At 40.9% G+C, this 21,608-nt stretch overlaps 1 protein-coding gene across 4 annotated transcripts in view; it reads right to left on the minus strand.

Annotated features, from left to right (window-relative positions):
- Positions 1 to 227: 227 nt before the first annotated feature.
- CD86 (CD86 molecule) overlaps positions 228 to 21,608 on the minus strand; it is a 68,823-nt gene continuing 47,442 nt past the window's right edge. For 2 of the 4 annotated variants that reach the window (XM_036243861.1, XM_036243859.1), the window contains 3 exons: positions 21,147 to 21,217; positions 1,055 to 1,174; positions 228 to 242 (listed from right to left, as the gene is read on the minus strand). In XM_036243861.1, the coding sequence (XP_036099754.1) occupies positions 1,089 to 1,174; positions 21,147 to 21,217 (157 nt within the window). In that variant the 3' untranslated portion in view covers positions 228 to 242; positions 1,055 to 1,088. Of the gene's footprint in view, positions 243 to 1,054; positions 1,175 to 21,131; positions 21,218 to 21,608 lie in introns of those variants that run through there. The other 2 variants (XR_004956856.1, XM_036243860.1) reach the window with 2 other exon arrangements.

Below are 21,608 nucleotides of genomic sequence, written 5' to 3' on the forward strand. Positions count from 1 at the left end.
CAGACTAGGGATTTTTAAACTCAGGGCTGGGGGTGGGTGGGGGGGTGGCGATGGTCGTTCAGCCGAGGAGACGTGGTTGTCTTTGATTGGTCGGGTCTGGAGTCTCCCAAGTTCTTGGTTGGTCGGGGGCTAGGGTCTCCTGAAACTTGTTTTTCTTGTGGAGCGACCATTTGCAGTTTTGGGTGGGTTAGGATGGTTCCATCATTCTGTTCCTCCTGACTGGAGTGATGGATTTTAGTTTTCTGGAATGAGAGGTTTAGGGAAAGATTAAACAATAAGAGTGATGGGTTTTGGTTTCTTGGAATGAGAGGCTTAGGGCAGTAATTTGGAAGTTAAGGGCAAACAGAAAGCTTTTAGAAGCTTCTGTATACCAGTTAAAGGAGGCATCCCATTTCTTTTAGTTCAACTGGCATCCTTTGTTCTCAAGTGCATTTCTTAAGTGAACAATTTTGTCTAATTGGAACATTCCCTATAATGACCAGTGTTAATACTTCGCGATTTTGCTAAATATCTGCAGTTTCTGGGACTCTTGTTAAACAGGTATGCCAGAAGGTGGCACCCTCAAAATTTTGGATATAAAGCATCCTATTTCCCTTAATCTTTATCTATTTGCACAAAATAAGACAAACAAATCTGTGCACCTAAATATATCAGCAGTAACCAAGAGATGTTACTTCATCCTGTCCAAGAAAAGGCCCTGTGGACACCACCAACAATTCCCATGGAACCATGAACTCGGGGAAGAATTGAACCAGCAAACCCCAGGAATGGGACTGTGGACTGATTCTAAACAAATAGAGAACTGCAGCTGCCACCACACCAATAGTTCCCAACATGGAATCTGGGAACAGAATCAAGGGCCAGGGTTTTCCACTATATCACTAGCAACCAAGAGATGTTACTGTGTCCTGGGAATTATAGTCTGAAAATCTAGGGCCTTGGTTCTGTGGAGAACTGCCTACCAGCTCAAGCTGACCTGCTCTGTAAAGGAAAGCCAATTAGATTGGGAGCTTCAATGCAAAAACAGTGGAGCTTAAAATGGAGAGGAACTTACAGACAACCCAGTAATGGTGAGAAAGGCAGTGAACTCAAAAGGGTTCCTGGGGACCAGGCCTATGTTTCTTCTCCCTGAAGCCACTGGACGTCTCCTTTGATCTCATCACCACCTCCAAATCTGTTATGAAACAAAATTCAATCAAGTTAATTTGCAGATCGAATTGGCTTTATTAGGTGACTTATGAATCAGGCAGCATCCATCTAGCAACTAGAAAGGCACTTCCAGGAGTTGTGCAAAGTGGAAGGTTTTGCAAAACAAAAGATTGTTCAGGCCACCAGGTCATCTTTTTAAGGGGGGGGGGGGTGTCCTGTAAAGAGAATGGCAGGGGTCCTATTATGCAAATTACCTTACTAGTGCTAATCGGGAAATTTCAGATTAACTCTTTAAAGTTCATATTTCTGGGAGAAGTTGCAGTTAAGTTTTGGTTTGCTATCATGGGGGCAAATGACTCAGTTTTTTTTTTTTTTTTTTTTTTTTATCCTCACCCGAGGACACTTTTCCCATTTTTTGCACAGATAGAGTGGGAGGGAGAGAGAGAGAGAGAAACATCGACGTGAAAGGGACACATCGAGTGGCTGCCACCCGCACGACCAACCAGGGCCGGGGACAAACTGCAACCGAGGTACATGCCCTTAGCGGGAACCGAACCCGGGTCTCTCTGGACCGCAGGCCGATGCTCTAACTGCTGAGCCAAACCGGCCAGGGCTCAGTTTTTATACCTCCCATTTATTGCCTTGTTATTTCTTTTTAAACAAATGCTAACAACAGTATTCTTCATAACAGCCCTAACTAGGGAAAAATTCATTTGCTTGTCAAGAATAAGTAGACTCTCAAAATCTGCTGAGTGAAAGAAGACAGTCAAAGAGTATACATACTATATGATTTCATTTATGTAAACTTCTTGAAAATCAATCTCTTATCTCTAAATTAATCTATAATGACAAAAAGCAGATCCTGAGGGCCAAGGATGGAGAGAGGGATGGATTGCAGAGGGCATGAGGACTCTTTTGGGGTGAAGGAAATGTTCTAAATCTTGGTTTTGGCAACAGCTTCCTGGGTATATAAATAGTATTGATACTGTTGTAATTAGCCTAGTTATTAATAACAGGAAAGGAGCAAAGAGAAGGCCAAATATTATAGGCATGTCATCTGGGCAGCTTTGCCAGGAAGCTGCAGCTTTACCCTCCCCAGGGAGCCACCGGTCCATTCCCCACACATCACTGGGGGAAGGGACTAAAGGGTGAGGGGGTAGACAAAGGCCCAGTAAAGTTGAGATGACATAGGAAAGCTCCTTACTTGCCTGTCAGAAACACCTGAGAACAGGTCATTGGCCAGAGCGGGCATGGCCACTGCAAGTGTGGGAAGATTTGGAATACTTAATTCCCTAAACACAGGAGTTCACCCGCTTGGGCTTGTGGCTCCCTTGGGACTCTTTTTGCCGGGGGATGCTCTCTTGGCTTCCCCGCATTTGCCCACATGGCCCACAGCCATGTGGACCCCATACAACAGACTAACGGACTGCAACTAGCCTAATGCTAAACTGGACCCAATTCTAATGTGAAACAAAAACTCGACACTGGCTTGGCTTCTAGCTCTAATGAAGCCCCAACTACACTTCTTCCAGGACTGGATTAAGGGAAATGGGACTTTGGGAACCCAGGGATATAATTCCACACAAATAAAAATCACCCATCCTCCTGTGTGAGTGTCAGAAAATTTTTTTTCTTGAGATATCATAAGGACACCACTCCCAGTACTCAGTGGGGAAAGGGATACTCCACTGCCGATAACAGTATGAATTAAAAACTTGAATATAAGATCTAAAACCATAAAACTGGAAGAAATCACAGGTTGTGAGTTTCTTTTTTTTTTTTTGGTACGTGCCCCTGGCGGGAACCGAACCCAGGACTCTGTGGTCCCCAGGCCGATGCTCCAACCACTGAGCCAAACCAGCCGGGATGGTGAGTTTCTTGACGTAGGTCTTGGCAATAATTTTTTGGATTTGACACCAAACGCAAAGGCAACAAAAGTAAATAAATAAATGGACAACATCAAATAAAAAAACTGCAAAGCAAAGGAAACCATTAATAAAATGAAAAGGCTACCTACAGAATGGAAGAAAGTATTTGCAAACCATATATCTGATAAGGTGCTGATATCCAAAATATTTAAAGAACTCCTACAACTCAAATAGCAAACAACAACAACAACAAAAAAAACTGATTAAAAATGGGCAGAAGATCTAAATAAATTTTTCCAAAAGTGGCATATAGACAGCCAACAAGTACATATAAAGATGTTCGACATCATTAATCATTAGGGAAATGCAAATCAAAACCTCCCATCAGTCAGAAAGGCTGCTATCAAAAAGACAAGAAGTAACAAGCGTCAGTGAGGCTGTAGAGAAAAGAAAACCCTTGTGCACTGCTGGTGGGAATTCAAATTGGTACAGCCACTATAGAAAATTGTATAAAGTTTCCTCAAAAAATAAAAAATAGAACTATTATATGATCCAGCAATTCCACTTTTGAGTATTTACCCAAAGAAAAGTTAAACTCTAATTTAAAAACATATGCAGCTTCATGTTTACTGCAGCAATATTTACAATTGCTGAGATTAGAAACAATTTAAGTGTCCATCGCTGAATGAATGGATAAAAAAATGTGATATATATATATACACAATGAAAAATTATTCAACTATAAAAAGAATGAAATCTTATTATTTGCAACAACATGGATGGACTTTGAAGGCATAATGCTAAATGAAATAAGTCAGACAGAGAAAGACAAATACCAAAGATCTCACTTATGTGTTGGGTCTAAAACAAACAAACAAACAAACAAACAAACAAACAAACCAAGATCATAGGTACAGAGAATAGACTGAGGCTGCTAGAAGTTGGGACGGGGGGTGTGGGTTAGGACTCGGGGAGCAAGTGGATGGAGATACAAACTTCTAGTATATAAATAAATAAGTCATGAGGATGTAATATACAGCATGGTGACTATAGTTAATAATAATGCACTGCATATTTGAAAATTGAGAGTAGATCTTCAAAGTTCTCATCACAAGAAAATAATTGTGCAACTGTGTAGTGATGGGTGTTAAGGAGACTTATTGTTGTAATCATTTCACAATGTATACAAATATGAAATCATTACGTTGTACACCTGAAACTAACATAATGCCACGTGCCAATTATGCCTCAATAAAAATATTTAAAAATTAAGATACTGTGGGCACACACAATGTGTAAAAATCTCACCAACATAATATTGAATGAGAGAAATTAGTCATAAACATGAAAACTATATCGTGTGAATCTATATAAAATTCAGAATGTGAGGCAAATAAAACTATATTGTATGGAGTGCATAGATAGACTGTAAAACAATAAAAAAAAAGTTTATCAGAAAGGCAGGATAAAGATTACCTCTGGGGGGCATAGGGTGTGTGTGACCTCTGTTCATGTGTTCTCTATCCCTCTTGATTATGTGTATTAAGCAGGACCACTGATGTTGGCCCATCTCCTTGCCCCTAGGAATACCATGTTCTGTGAGCCACCTCTAAAGATCTCTGCAGGTTTGCTGCCTCCCCTCCCCCGCTGCTGTTTCAGACTTGCTGCCCATACAGTAATTATACCCATTATCTCTGATGTTTAAGTGCTGCCCCTGGCCTCTGGTCATTCCAGAACCTTGTCATTCCCATTGATACTATAAAGCCCACTTCTGTGACAGTTTCTGCTGTCAGTCCAGCCTACAGAGAACAAATTTTCCTGGACTTTCAACAATGCATGAAGGTCCCCCTCTCACCAGCTTATTTCTTACCCATGTGGCTAATGAAGTATCTTTCAGGCCCTCTTGAGAAACAGACAGTGGCAGGTTTTCCAGGTTTATACAGGAGGCTCCTTCCAGCATTCCAACTTCTCTAAGCCTGTTGAGCCTTTCCTTAGTTTGCCATAGCAGCTCCGGCACCCCTATGGCCTTTACTATGGACCACTTTTTTTTCCAGTCTTCAAGCACCATCTCAGGGGTGTGTTAGAACGGTCACCCAGGACCCTTTTACAGACAGGTGTTATTAAATTCCTTATTTAGATTGTTTCTGCTTCCCTTGATCCAGCAGCCCCGGAGTCGTTCCCAGGCATGCTTTCCCAGTTCCTGCCAGTACATGCTAGCCAAGTCCTGCAGCTCTTTTGGTTCATTTTCTCTCTCTTCCCCTAGCAAGCCTGGTACTTCACAGGTCAGGTTTTGCTCAGACTTGATCTTAACTATACATCTGGTGGCCAAGGAGAGGTAAGGACAGACCCTGAAGAGGGCAAGGATTGTCTTAAAAAAGAGAGTTGCTAGATTTAGCAAACAAAAAATATAGAAAATTAGTATACTAAAAAATTATTCATTGTTTACCTGAAATTCAGATTTACCTGGGCATCTTGCACTTTACCTGGCAACCCTATTTGCAAAGCACAGCTTCGTTTGAGAACTCTTTACAGCCTTTAAGCAGCAGAAGGGCTCTATTTTCCAACAAGGGAGAGTTGGTCACTTCTGCAGGCCCAGACGGTTCAGGCGATTCCAAGTTCTCATTAAATCCTCAGCCTGACCTTCAGCTGTGCCTCCCCTCTGGCGGCAGGAAATGAGAGTCTCTTTAAATGCTGTCAGGGAGGTGCTCAGACTCTTGCTGCTTAAAGTTGTTGATTAATAGAGCTGAGCCTGTGATTTTCTCTCTGCAAAGAATCAGTAGTGATTACCAAGAGCCACTGGTTTCCGTAGTCCTTCCTCACAGTTCCTACTGCTCCCAAACCTTTCAGCTGCTGAGACAGCAGTTTCTGTACTTGTCAGCACAATGGAATCACCTGAGGCCTTCTAAATACACTGGTACCTGTGTCCTACCCCCAGCAATTGTGATGTAATTAGTCTTAGGTGGGGTCTGGGTTTAGGAATTTAAAAAATTTTTTAAATATATTTTTTTCAATTACACTTTACCTTTAATATTATTTTGTATTAGTGTTAGGTGTATAGCATAGTGTTTAGATCATCGTATACTTTACAAAGTGTTCCCCCCAATATTTCCATTACCCACCTGGTACCATACATAGTTATCACAATACTATTGACTGTATTTCCTATGCTCTTCTTTACATTCCTATGAATATTCTGTAACTACCCATCTGTGCTTCTCAATCCTTTCGCCTTTTCCATCCAGCCCCCCAGTACTGCTCCCCTCTGACAACCGTAACTATGATCTCTATGTCTAGGAGTCTGTTTCTGTTTTGTTTGTTCATTTATATTGTACTTTAGATTCCTCATACAAATGAAATCATATAGTATTTGTCTTTCTCTGACTGACTTATTTCACTTAGCATAATACCCTTTAGGTCCATAATACCCTCTAGGAAATTCTAAAGAAATTCCCAGGTGACTTTCATGCTAGGACATTGTGCCAGTTAGTGCATTTTCTTGTACCTCCATCCCATTAGAGCTCACTACATATACGTTTTAGTAAGCCACTGCCACAACACCCAGGCAGTATCAAAACCGAGTCTTCCCTGTAATCCAGCTGGTGAGCAATCCAACTACAAAATCTCACCCTTAGTTTTTACTTAGTTTGACATCTCTTGGTTCTACTTTCTCAGACCTGGCTCTATTTTTGGGTTAAACATGAATTAGACAATACGCTGAGTGACAGATATTCTGGTTTCCTCAAAATCTACTTACTCCTTTAGACGATAGCTCCCTGATTCCTGAATCAAATATCCATGCCTGGATTCTCTCTTTCGTCGGGATAAATGATCTCCAAACACCGCCAGTTCTTGCCTCATGATCACTTATACCAGAGCCTTCGTGTAGGACAATTTGGTTCACGTTACAGCATCCTGCCTCAATGCAGCAAAATACGTGGTCACTGTTCTTCTGCTCTTGTAATTTTTTTATCCTCTCTTTATTCTCATATGACTTACTTCAGTACGCTTTCTTTTTGGTTCTCCTTTTTCTTCTTAAAATGAGTTCTTAAACTTCTAAAGGATGATGCAGCCTTTTCCCTTCTTCCAAAGACAACACATGTAAATTGTTTAACATAGTTCCTGGTGCATGGTGTGCTCAATAAGTAGGGATGATGATGTCGAGGAAGACGACAATGACAATGACAATGACAATGATGCATCACCACTCCCTCACATAGGTTTGGGAAGATTTGGCAATTGTTTTCAAAGCTTCACACCCTGATGCAAGATTTTCTTCATATCTCACCTATATTTCCTGCTACAAGAAAACCCATTGCTACTAAGATCTGAATATGAGCAATTATTCAGGGAGAATGAACATTTTAAAAATTCTCACTGATCTGCCATCTTGTTTCTAGTGGTTCTCAACCTTCCTAATGCCATGACCCTTTAATACAGTTCCTCATGTTGTGGTGACCCCCAACCATAAAATTATTTTTGTTGCTACTTCATAACTGTGATTTTGCTACTGTTATGTCTCAGGCGACCCCCGTGAAAGGGTCATTCTTGCTACAGTTCTTCCCCCTCCCATCCAAAACAATTTAAACCCTGAGGATATTCACACACGTTAATATGCATGGCTGGTTTGGACACAGAAATAGATTTATTTTTAACATTAAAAAAAAAAGCATGCTTTTAAAATTGATAATGAGAGTCTCAAACTCTGAGACTGGGTTCAATAAATACATTAAAAACTAGAAAAAAAATAACAAATCAGTAATAATAATAAAAAAAGGACTGATTTGATTGTTTGAATTGGCCTTTTAAAAAAATGGAATGGACTTGATATTTTCCCATCAAATGGACACAGCTCAACTGTTCTTACAGAGTTTGTGAGGTCTGAAGCCTGAGGGCAAATACTTGCTTGTGCAGTTAAAAAGCGGCAGGTGGACTGGTGGAAACAGCATATAACTAGTTTGTGCTATCAGTCAGCAAAGCAACCATACTCTGGCATGTTTTAAACTTCACATATGTGCTTTGGGTTGCAAATATAAATGTAAGGAAGAGTTTTAATGATTTGATAGTTAGTGATCTGAAAGCAAAGAGCGCCTACTTCCCGCTCTGTATCTCTGGTCTCTCATGGTCTCTCATATCTGAAATTAACCTTTGCCCTAATTCATGCTGAGTCTTTGATACAGAGAAGGATCTTTTCACCTTGGTGACTAAATCAGAGACTGATGTATAAATAGTATTTAGTCTGCAAGCTATGCCGGAATTATCTAGTCTTTCCATGATCATATTTTAGAATTTCTTTCCTCTCATTCTGATTGTACAGAGAACTCCCCTGGCCCATCTCTCTAAAGCAACTCCCTTAAGTCTCCATTTTCCTGCCATTTGGGTCTGCTTCTGTAGTGGAGTCTACTGGGCCCTGCCCCTGGTCTGATGAGCCCAGGCACCAGCATCCAGCCTGGAAATGTCAGGAGGCTTCTCCTAGTTCAGCTCTTTGGCAATGCCATACTATGCCAGTTTCCTAATGGACTTCCTGCCTTTGATTTACACACCTCTTCCCCAACAAACCATTTTCTGCATGACTCCCTCTAAGACAGAGGTCTTTTGAAACCTTGGCTAGGGACCCCTGGCCCCTTTTTATCTCAACCTGACCGCTCAGGATTTTATGTTGTATTTAGCAAGAACAGGATTCTCTGCTACCTTGGCAGAGAAGTAGGTATTTTTTGAATGTCTGGAAATACTCTTGACAAAGGGAAATAAGGAAGGTCTTAGAAAGATGGCTCTGGCTTCAGACAGTAAAGAAGAAAAAGTTCCATGGGCATAAGGTAATTGCACAAATCATCTCAGTACCTGGATTGAGAGGCTGAGAGAGAGATGTCTTCAAGTGATACTGATGTAGAAGGAGTTGTAGGAGCATTTCTGGCTTCCAACAGGGTGTGGAGGGACTTCTGTAGAGTGTCATATGAAAATCGACACCCACCCCTATTACTTCATGATGGCTTCCTATTCCCATTCTCCCACTTCTAATGCTCCCTCATCACTAATGCATCATCAGCCCTACTCTACTACTAGCTTCACAGTTGCATATTTACTGGGGTTCCTCTCCTCTTTTCTTCTCATTTGTATAATCTTCATATCTTTTCAATTGTCCTCGATCTTACAAGGTATGTATGTATTATTAACACTACTTACATATAAGGAAACTGAGAATCAGAGAGATTAAGTAATTTGCCTAAGGTCACATGCCAACTAGAGCAGTCAGGTCCACCTGACTCAAAGGCCACGCTCTTGCTGCATTACACTGTGCTGACGCCCACTTCCCGGCTCGTCCAGCTAACAGGAAGAACAAAGGGGCACAGTAAGGTGGAAAGATTAGAAACCTAAGTTCTGGTCAATGCTCTCTTTGGTGTTTGGTGAATCCCTCTTCTCTTTGCTTTTGTTTGCCACATAAAATGGATGCTTTCTACATTTCTTCCATTTCTAATAGACTGTTTAGGACAATTTAGTGACTTTTTACTCTGCACTGTCTATGTTTAACAAACCCCTAAGTTCACAGCTTTTAATCTCAGAAACAATGATGTACAATCAGATGTTGGGAAGAGAAGCCAGTTTGTCATATGCTGTGAGTAGCATTGAGCTAGCACCACCGTCAGGACAGAGAGTTACTTTCTGAAATGAGTTCATGTGTATTTTAAAAAGGGATCTTTCCATAATAAAAACACTTAAACGGTACTGAGCACCCTGATCTTTATGTTACACTTGTTTATAAAAATACTTGTTTGCTCGTGTGTGTGTGTGTGTGTGTGTGTGTGTGTGTACACACAGGCAACAACATGACTGGTGGTGATGAGGAAGGCTAGGGTACTTTGTTAGTAGACAGCCCTGGCCCAAGACACAGTGTCTATCATTCTCCCAACTGTGATTCTGATGTAGACTCCGCAGGTGTAGGGCCCTACACATACTGAGATGTATTCCCTTTCCTTGGCCACTAAAAAAAAAATTAGTCACTGCAATCAGAAGTGTAGATTAATAGGAAATAATTTGAGAAGTGGGAAATATGTTCTTCCTCATAAGATGTGAAAACTATTGATTCTGATCTCTTTTCTGCTTCCTTTATTATCATGCATTTTATCCTTAATACTTGTTCACAGGAAAATATTAAGAAATATAAAAGGAACAAACAGAGATAACTGCCTACATGATTAAAAGTGTTTTGTTACATGCAGGCAAACTTAAAGTGCAGCAAGGTTTGGAAATGTTGCTATAAATGGACATTTTTTCCTTTTCTAGTCTACTTTCACTTTGCTGCCACCCCACCACCTCGGAGTGAGTCTTCACTTTCTGTTTCCCATCTCTCCAGACCCTACTTCCCAGTTCCTGCGGTATACCTAGCCTCCATCAGTCCCCCATGAGGGACAAAAACTGGTTGGCTTCTTTTAAGCTCTAAAATTATATGATTTCATGAAATGAGAGGTTTTACTTTAGTTAATAAGTATGTCTACTAAAATTGAGGGGTAGAAACAGGGCATATCACTACCTCCTGTGTAGAATCATGTACTCTGTTAATCCTGCTTCCTGTTGGCTGGGAAGAGCTGGTCTGGTATGAACGCTCTGAAATAATGGGCTCTGATGGCTGAGATGAGTGGAGGGATGATTATCCTGGGTGGCCAGAGGCAGCTTTTTAAGAGAGTGAACCCAAGTTGTATTTAGAGTGGGGAACTAGAGTCCTAATCTGGTTGGAGGAGCTGATTGTCAGGTCTAAGTGGCATGGCAAGGACAGGAGGCAATTCGGTGGTTGAAAGCCAGGATGGCAGGGGAGAAGTTGGCATGTAGAGCATGAAATTAAGGCTGTGTGCCACAGGAGAACACTTGCTTATTCAGCGGCCTGAAGTTCCCCTTGTGAAACCAGGAGCTGCTCTATAAATTGGCCTATGGCCAGAGTCATGGTGCTTGGTGGGGAAGGAAAGTATTGGAACAAGAAAGAATTATTGCTGGAAAAGGTGTTCTTGAATAAGAAGGATATGGTGTCAATTGTGTGCAGCCTGGGTAATAGTGAAGTGTGTGGGCCCACAGGGCTAGTGGTATTTGAGCCAAGCTTTAACAATGAACAAGAGTTCAGTAAGCAGAGGGAGATGGGGAGAAATATTCCAGAACAGTATAAGTGAAAAAAAAAACCCCAGATAATACAAGCTATATTTCAAAAATTATTAGTAGCTTAATCAGGCAGGATCATGGTTTTCCAATATGAGAAGAGGGAAAAATAAGGTTGGTAAAGGGTTGAGTTAGTTTTTAGTCACATTTTGATGACTTTGAATTTTAGGCTGAAGGCAATCAATGGTGACATTCTTGAAAATTTTGAGTAGTGGAGTTTCAGGTAAGATGGTAGATTAAGTATACATATCTAATTCCATTACTTCCTGGAATTTCATTAAAACTAAAGAAAAAATTGTTTTAAAATTTAAATGGAAAAATTTCACAAGTGTAAGAATAGGGAAGGAGACAACAGTTTAAACTCTGAAAAGTAACTGGATGAGTGGTAAATAAATGGCAAAGCAAGACAGCCAAATCTTATCTGTTCATTGGGAAACCCAAAAAAACAACATGATTTATGCCCCAGAATCATCAAAAACTTCAGGAACTGGCAGGACTAGTATCCAATTGTGGGTGAAGACTGGGAGAAAAGATCAAGGCCAAAGTAAAGAAGATTGGGTAAAGGTTGTTTGGGAAGCAGTTAGAACTGAGCTCTTCTTTCCTACTCCATATCACTGAGCAATTTCCCTCTCCCACCCTGGCAGAAGTCTGGAGTCTTGTTCTCTGGAGAGGGTAAAGAAAAAAGTATTTAAATTGAGAGACATCTCACACATTTGAGGATGGAGTTACCATACTGAAAACACATGGATTAAGTAAATTTATGCATATTAAGTCAAGACTGCAGAGACTCCACCACTAGCACACTCATGAACACACACACACACACACACACACACACACACACACACACCTCTCACTTGGCTCCCAAACTGCTGACAGCCAGAATTCTACCTTCCAGGAAAAATATTGCAGAACTACCAGCCCAAGAGAAAAGACCTAAAGATGGTCTTTCAACAAAGACTCACCCAGATTCTTTTACAGTAAAGCTAAAGCCAATCCATAGACTCAGATCCCCTAAACAAATTTTTAGTTTCTCACTCTTAATCATAAATAGACAATCAAGGATAATCAGACATCTGAGGAAGCCTCCAACATAGATTCTATAGACCAAGAAAAACAAACAAGAAGAAAAAAGTTGGAGGCTACAGAGACAATACAGAAAAAATAAAACTTAAACAACCTATCAATATCTTCAGAGAGTTAAGAGATGATACTGCAACCAACAAGAACAGGCTCCTTGGAGAAATAAACATTCAGAGAACAAAAAGGAGCCCTTGGAAATTAAAATATGAAAGCAGAAATTTAAAAATACAACAGAAATTTCAGAAGATAGTTATGGAAATCTTTAAAAAACAGGACAAAAGACAAAAAGATAGAAGAGAACAGAAAGAGCCCAGCCAGCATGGTTCAGTTGGTTGAGTGTTGCCTCATGAACTGAGAGGTCCCAGTTTGATTCCTGGTCAGGGCACATGCCTGGGTTGTAGGCTTGATCCCCAGTAGGGGGCTTGTAGGGGGCATGCAGGAGGCAGCTGATTGATGTATCTCTCTCACATTGATGTTCTTCTATCTCTCTCTAAAAAATCAATAAAAACATTAAAAAAAAAAAGAGGACAAAAAGATAAGAAAACAGGAAGATCAGCCTAGGAGATATAACACTGAAATATAATATCCTAGAATGACCAATTATAGAAATATAGGGGAAAAAATAATCAATGAAACAATTCAAGAAAATTTCCCTAGAGTAAAGAATATGTTTCCAGACAGAAAATGCCACCTCAGTGCTAATCACAGTGGTTGAATAGGCATTTCATTACAAAATTGAAGAACAATGAAGTAGAGAGAAGATCCTAAAAGTTCCATATAAAAAGATAAGGAGTCAGAACATCTATAGATATCTGCAGAGCAACACTGGAAGCTGGTGACAATGAAAATAATTTCTGACTCCAAATTCTTTATCAAGACAAATGATCAATTAAGTGGTAGAGTAAAATAATACACAGATACACACAATCTCATTAAATTTACTTCTCACATATCCTTTCTCAGAAAGCTATTGGTGGATATGTATAACTGAAGTGAGAAAGTAAGTAAAGAAAGATAAATATATGAAATGCAGGAAAAAGGAGATCCAGTTCAGAATGACTACTATCTACCAGACCCAGGGTATAACTTGTTCAGATTAGAGCAGATTCAAAATCTGTGTCTAAGGACAGTGCAGGGCTTTGTATCTGTTTGTATTTTTCCTCCTGGAGTGCACAGGTTGCCATGGTGAAAGCCAATGGAACCTCACTTTTATTATAAGATCCACAAGAATGCTGGTATATGGATAAGACTGAAAATTGATACAATAAAGAAGTATGTTTGGACTTCCAGTCAAGATGGCGGCATAGGTAAATGCAGTACTCACCTCCTCTCACAACCATATTACAACTAAACTGCAGAACAACCATCTTTCAGAACCACCTGAAATCTAGCTGAATGGAAGTCCTACAACTACAAAATTAAAGAAGCAGCCACGTGGAGACTGGTAGGAGGGGCGGACGCGCAGACAGGTTAGTCTCACACCCACATGTGGAGATAAAAATCAGGAGAGATACTTCAGCTGTGAAAGTCCCCCCTCAGGAGTGAGGGGTCCCCGTCCCACACCCGACCTCCAGTCCAGGAGTCCAGTGCCAGGAAGAGAAGTTCTCATAACTTCTGGCTGTAAAACCCAGCTGAGATTGAGGCTGAGGGAGGCTGAGGCTGCTGGAGCCCCAGACAACTCCTCTTACATTTTTGCAATTTTTATTAATTTATTTTTGTTACAGATGTTTCTCCCCACCCCAGACACCCTCCTCCCAATCCCGCCACCTGCCCTGCCCCAGCATTGTTGTCTATGTCCACTGGTTATGCATACATGCATATAAATTCTTTGGTTTATCACATCCATTCCCCTCGCCCTCCTCCTCTAAGGTTTATCAGTCCGAACCATATACCTTTCTATGTCTCTGGGTCTTCTCTTAAAGGGCGTTTGGATGGACTAACTCAGACTCACTCCCTCTGGGCTCCAGTGTGGGGGAGGCAACTTGAAAGGCACCAGAGACATATGGGGAAGAACTAAATTGTTTGGCCTCAGGGCGGGAGCTGGAGAGGCACCTTTCTCCTGGACGAACAGACAGACATGCTGGTGGAGGCTGTTGTTTCTTTGGGAAGCCCTTCTCCCATGGGCCCGGCAGACGAAGGACTCCAGCCACCTGGCTCATACTGTTTGCTCTGCCGTGGTGATTCCCTGAGGCCTTGCCCCACCCAAATTCTGGGCCAACCCAAGTTGTTTCCAGTGGCTTTACCATAGGATTGGCCTGTCTTGGCTCCTGCTTCAGATTTTCTTAAATTCTCTCAAACAAGCAGCATCGGGCCTCAGCAAGCCTCATACCTCTCGTTAAGTGGCCCTAGGACTGGCACTAGTAGCACCCAGCTTTGGTTCACAGCTTGGCTTTGCCTGGGCACCTCCAAGCCCAGCACAAGAAGCAGCCATCTGCAGACTGCTTCATAGCTTATGCTGGGTGGCCCCGTGTAGAACACAGGTAGTAACTGACCTTGCCCCAGAACCAGCACACTCAGTGGACAGCTTCAGACCACATCGAAGCATCACCACCAACCACTTCCACAAGTGACACACTCAAGGAGTAGACTTGGTGGGTACCAGAGCCCTGCTGAACTAAGTCTTGCTCTGTGTGGTGGCCCATGCACAGCTGATCCTCCCAGGTAGTCAGAGGTTGGTGGTCAGTGGGCACAGCCAGTCCTTGCAGCTGGTCAGCCTGAGTGAATCCCTCCAATTGATGTGCCAATAGCAATTAAGACTCAATTACAACAGAAGAGGGTACAGTCCACATGAGGGATGCACCTTGAGGGCCAGCTGGGGTGATCAAGGAGGTTGTGCCAGTGAACCCTACAGGACTCCTACAATCAGCCACCCTACCAAGTCTGAGAGACATAGGAACTCTACTTAATACATAGAAACAAACACAGGGAGGCAGCCAAAATGAGGAGCAAAGAAACATGTTCCAAATGAAAGAACAGAACGAAACTCCAGGAAAAGAACTAAACAAAATGAAGATAAGCAATCTAACAGATGCACCATTCAAAACATGCTTATAAGGATGCTCAATGAACTTAGTGAGAATCTCAAGAGTATAAAAAAGGACCAGTCAGAAATGAAGGATGCACTAACTGAAATAAAAAATAATTTACAGGGAATCAATAGTAGAGTAGGTGAAGCCAAGAAGCAAACCATCGATTTGGAATATAAGGAAGCAAACACACTGTATCAGAACAGCAAAAGGAAAAAAGAATTTAAAAAATGAGGATAGTGTAAGGAGCCTCTGGGACAACTTCAAGTGCACCAACAGTCACATCATGGGGGAGCCAGAAAGAGAAGAGAGAGAGTTCGAATTGAAAACCTATTTGAAAAAATAGTGACAGCCCTGGCTGGTTTGGCTCAGTGGTTGGAGCATCGGCCTGCAGACCAGAGAGTCTTGGGTTTGGTTCCCGCTAGGGGCACATACTACTACTACTACTACTACTACTACTACTACTACTACTACTACTAATGACAGAAAACTTCCCTGACTTGGTGAAGGAAACAGGCATAAAAGTCCAGAAAGCACAGAGAGTCCAAAATAAGATGAATCCAAAGAGGTCCACACAAAGACACATCATCAAAATGCAAAAAAGGTTAAAGACAAAGACAGAATCTTAAAAGCAGCAAGAGAAAAGCAGTTAGTTACCTACAAAGGAGCTCTCATAAGACTGAGAGATGATTTTTCAAGAAAAAACTTTGCAGGCCAGAAGGGAGTGGCAAGAAATATTTAAAGTGATGGAAAAGCAAGGACCTACAACTGAGATTACTCTATCCTGCAAAGCTATCATATAGAATCGATGACCATATCAAGAGTTTTCCAGACAAGAAAAAGCTAAAGTTCATCATCACCAAACCAGTATTATATGAAATGTTGAGCGTCTTCTTGAAGATGAAGAACAAAAATATGAACAATAAAATGACAATTAATACATATCTATCAACAATTGAATCTACAAACAAAATGAACAAGCAGAACAGAAACAGACTCATACAGAGAACTTTTGGATGGTTGCCAGATGGGAGCTGGTTTGGGGGGATGGGTGAAAAGGTGAAGGAATTGTGAAGTACAAATTGGTTGATAGACTGAGAAACTCAAAGGGAAGGGGGAGGTGGGGCAGGAAGAGATAAACCAAAGTACTTATATGCATATATGCATAACCAATGGACACAGAAAATAGTGTGGGGAAGGCAGGAGGGGGGTGGGAGTGGGGAGGAGGTGGTCAAGGGGGAAGAAAGGGGGGCATCTGTAATACATTTAACAATAAAGAAATTTAAAAAGAAAAAAAGAACTGTTTGTAATATGAAGGATTACAATTAAATACTGATGGCTCTCCTAATAATCTTAACAAGAGCCTTATGTTTATGCTGCTTAGGTTGCTTAAGTATAAAATAAAACCACATCTGACTGAATAAGGGAAAAAATATGGACTATATATGAAATATATGGAACATATATATATAAAATAAATATATACACACATATATGTGCATGTATATATGTATATATGCATTATATATACACACACACTATATATAGACATAGTGTGTCTATGCAAAGTTACATAAGAAGCTCGAGACTGAAGTTGCCTCTGTGTGGTTAAGAAAAGAAATATGATAGAGATCTTCTTTTCACTATTTACCTCCTTGTTCCTTTTGATGTTTTGGACAGAATGCAGAGTAAGAGAGATATTAGACTGGGGTCAGTTGGGGGGTGATTGTCATATTCTTGGAAATAAGAGCCTAACTGAGAAAAGAAGGGGTGGATGCTAAAGCTGGAGGGATCCTTGCCTGGCCTGGTGATGACCGAATATGGCAACACAGTGGAGGTGGACAGTGGGTGTTGAGGGAAAGGTCAGAGGGCAGTAGTCAGGGATGACTCTGTGCTTTCTAGTTTGGGTTAACACACATGAGGGCACTGAGTGGATGAAACTGGCTTCAGAATGGTGGAGGCAGAAAGGTGAATTGCAAAATAATAATTAGTGGCAGGGGCAGAGGGGGTGGATTCGGAGGAAGCAATTGTAGTTCACTTCCCCCTGACCAAAAACTCATCTTCACGGGTCACATCAACCACAGCTTCTGGCTATGAGATGATGGAACGGCTTCTGGAAAAGTCAGTATGGGTCCTCTGAAGGCACCACCTTGGAGGGCTGAGCTAGTGTAATGCAAGATGCGGTATAGGCACTCAACCTGCAACTAGACAAAATGCTGTCTCTTCTATGGCCAGAAAACATGGGGCTGGGAAATAAAGGGGTGGAGGGGATGATGCTTACCAAAATTTTCCCTAGCTCTAACACTTACTAAGTTAGTTACCTTGGATAAATTGCTTTGACCTCTCTGTGCCTAGGTTTCCTCATCAGCAAAATGGGCATCATATTCCAATACTGACATCACAGGGTCATTGTGAGGATTCATTGGGATAATAAAATTAAAAGTTTAGAAGAATTCCTGGTACAAGGTAAACACCACTGATGTTAGTACTGTTATTAAAACTAGTGACCTTTGTTTTTTTTTTCCTCACTCAAGGACATTTCTCCACCTTTTGTTCAGATAGAGTGTGTGTGTGGGAGAGAGAGAGAGAGAGAGAGGGAGACATTGATGTGAAAGGGACACATCGAGTCGCTGCCTCCTGTACGACCCAACCAAGGCCAGGGACAAACTGCAACCGAGGTACGGGCCCTTAGCAGGAACCGAACCCGGGTCTCTCTGGACCACAGGCCGGCACTCTAACCACTGAGCCAAACCAGCCAGGGCAAAAACTAGTGACCTTTTAAGCTTTCTTGGCTTTCTTTTCCTCAGACTCCAATGGAATATAGAAGGTCTAAAGAATTTAATACACAAATGAGGCATTTTTTTTCAGAGGATATATATTAATATTTCATTCAATATTTAAACAAATAGTTTTAAGGTACTATCTTAGGTTCCCAAGATTCATTGGCTAAGAAATTAGACACATCCCTGCCCTCACAGAGCCTACACAGTTTTCCCCACTGAATTTATTTATTTATTTATTTATTTATTTATTTATTTATTTATTTTTAACTGAGATATAATTGACATAACATGTATTATTTTGAGGTTTACAACATCATGATTTTATATATTTATGTACTGTGAAATGATTACCACAATAAGTTTAGTTAACATCCATTACCATACATAGTTACAAATTATTTTTCTTCTGATGAGAACTTTTTTTTTCAATACCAAAACAACCCCCATAATTTAAAAAAATTAATTAATTAATTTTAGTTACAGATGTTTCTCCTTTTCCCCCAACTGATTCCCCCTCCCTCTCCCTCCCTGTCCTGTCCCTAGCTTTGTTGTTCATGTCCATTGTTCATTCATACATGCATATAAGTTCTGTGGTTTATTTCTCCCCCACCACCTCCTCTTCTGAGGATTGTCAGTCTGTACCCCACTTCCACGTCTTTGGGACTACCCCATTCCTCAGACTGTTATGTTCATTATATTCCACAAATAAGTGAGATCATATAATACTTGTCTTTCTCTGGCTTGTTTCACTTAGGATAATACTTTCCAGGTCCCTCCATGTCATCTCAAAGGATAAGAGATCTTTCTTTATTACAGCTGCATAGTATTCCATAGTGTACATGTAGCACAGCTTTTTTATCCACTGATGAGAACTTTTGAGATCTACTCTCTTAGCAACTTTCAAACATATAATACAGTTATATGAATTTATTTGGTAGTAATGTATTTTTGAGGAATACTTTTACATTCGCCTTTGTTTAGTGTATATATAAACACACAAGTTAAAAATTACACAGCATAAAAGGCTACACATTGAAAAGCAACTATCCCTTCCTTAACTCCAAATCCCAGTTGTCTTCAGAAAAAGCCTGTCTTACCTAATCTTTTATGTCTTATTACTAAGATTAGCATAAAGGAAATTATTAGCCCTATTTCTCATACAGTGGTTAGAGGAAAGGGAAGAGGAGAAACTCTGGGATGAGTCAGAGGCTTCTAGCTAGGGTGACTGGAGAATGGGGCTACCACAGAGACGTCAAGAGGAAGGAAGTACATTAGAAAGACAGATGGAGTAACATCAAACTACAAGGGTTGAGTAGTACTGCTGACATAGAAGCAAAAAATGTGGACTATTACATCAGTTTAATGAAAATTTACTGATAACTAAAAAGCATGTTAGGAACCAATAGGATGCTTAGAGTTCAAAGAAGGCAGGGACAAGGCAGAGTACACAAATGGTAATATTACAAGGATTCATGGTTAGCACTGCTGTTTACAATCGTCGAGGGTCTACAGAACCATTTCTGGAGTTTGGGCCTCCCACAATTGTCTTTAGGTTTGATCTGAGGCTGCTCCATCCCTTAGTAATGTTGCCTTAGAGCCAGGGTCTCCTAACTTATTTCTACTGGGCTAGTATAGTCCTCTCCTGCACTCCATTTTGTTGTTCTTTTGAATGACACTCATAGATAGTCCTCAGACACATGTTCAATAGCACTGCTTTGGGCCAGTCAATGTGTTCTTAGGGCTTTTGTGGACTAAATCAACCTCTGAATGATTTGCATTTTACTTTACCTAATTTTATTCTAGCTCTTTGTTTTTCAGCCATTAGTTGAAAGAGTCCTAACCCTCCTGCCATTTATCCCATGATCAAGATGATAGCTCTGCTTTCAGCCAGGTGAAACATCACAACAACCTGGGTATCATCAAAAACCCTCACTGACCACCCAGGAAACTACTGTCTGTCTTAAGTCCATTTGGACAAACTGTCCATCTGTTGCTTCTCCCAAGGCTGGTCAGAGGACGGGACAGATTGAACATTCACATGCATCTCTGTTGGTCAAGATCTTTCTCTTTTTTTTTCTCTCTTTTGAGTATTATGATCTCTCTATTGCTCTTGCAGAGTTGACCATGCCATCATCTCAGTCAGTTTTTTTTCCAAGAAGAGAAGCAGGACTCACGATGCACAGCACTGTCCTGCTTTATCCAACGTTCTCTGCTAAGGCTTATCAATAGCTGGCTGGGCATGTGGATCCTCCTCAATATTAGCAACAGCCCATATTGACATGGCTCCAGGATCCAGAGCTGCTTCCACTTCCATCTTTCCTAGTCTCTCAGATTTTGAGTTTGTCTGTCATTGTTGTCAGCACACTAGGCCACCGCCTTCCTTACTGACCCTCCCAGAAGAACGAGAACTCCTTAGCAGAGGGTAGACATTTCTCAAGGCATCGTAAGCACATTATTAGAGCACATATTTCTTTACATTTCAAAATGTTAATATTAACACTATAAAACTATGAAATATATAGCTCCCACTCAGACTGAAGAGGTAGGAGTTCAGTCAAATGTATCCAAGATCGACTGAAGCACTACCTTAGAATCCAGAGTAGATAAAAGCTCCTATTCCAGGAAATGGGAGTGGTACAGAAAATGCAATGTATAAAATTAAGAAAAGAGACCGAATCTGAAACAGGAGGTATTAGTCCTAAACATTAGGAGCCAAGCAGTGTGCTCTGAAAAGAAAAGAAGCAGATAAAATCTGCTTCTGGCAAAGGGGGCAGAACTGGCATTATAGGGCGGCTATTTCATTTAGAGGGAGTCCTAGAGACCTCACACTATTAATGGCTATATTTTCTTGCCTACTGGGAAGGATTAGAGTGACAATAAAAAGGTCAGCCAAAAACTTGAAAAGGAAAGTTTATATACAAGCACACAATTTAAAAATTACACAGAATTGTACATCCGAAACCTATATAATCCTATTAACCAATGTCAATCCAATAAATTTAATTAAAAATATAAAGAGGAACCAACCTACAGGGGATTAAAAAAAATAGTCAAGTGGATTTTACTCTTCAATTAAAAACACGTAGCACTTTTGTCACCTGAGTCTATCTTCAAAATGTTAACAACATGCTGGGCTTCATCAGACTTTTTAGGTACACAGTTTTCTACTCTGAAAAGATAGAAAAGAGAATTGGGTCAGATTTCACAGTAGAGCCACTTCCTTTTTCTAGATTTCAATGACAGGGTCAAATATGGGGGTCATTGCAATAGCAATAAGGAGAAACAAATGATTGAAGAGAGGTGGAGAAGTGTCATCTACATGTTCTTCAATAATTACCCTTTATTTTTGTCTGGGCCTGTCCTTGCCCTATGCTGAGTCCCTGCTGCCTTGCTGGACCATTTCTGAACTGAGTCTGACAGGGCAGGCAAGATCTCAGCACCCTGGATCACCACCCAGGACCCCTAGGCTCACAGTGGCTGGTGTATCCACATAAGTGCTGGGCACTCTGGGTCCTATGTGCCCTGGGGTTATAAACATGTCTCTGTGACCAGGCTCTTCA

The sequence above is a fragment of the Molossus molossus genome, unplaced genomic scaffold (assembly GCF_014108415.1).
Source record: "Molossus molossus isolate mMolMol1 unplaced genomic scaffold, mMolMol1.p scaffold_m16_p_5, whole genome shotgun sequence".
NCBI classification, from domain to species: Eukaryota; Metazoa; Chordata; class Mammalia; order Chiroptera; family Molossidae; genus Molossus; species Molossus molossus.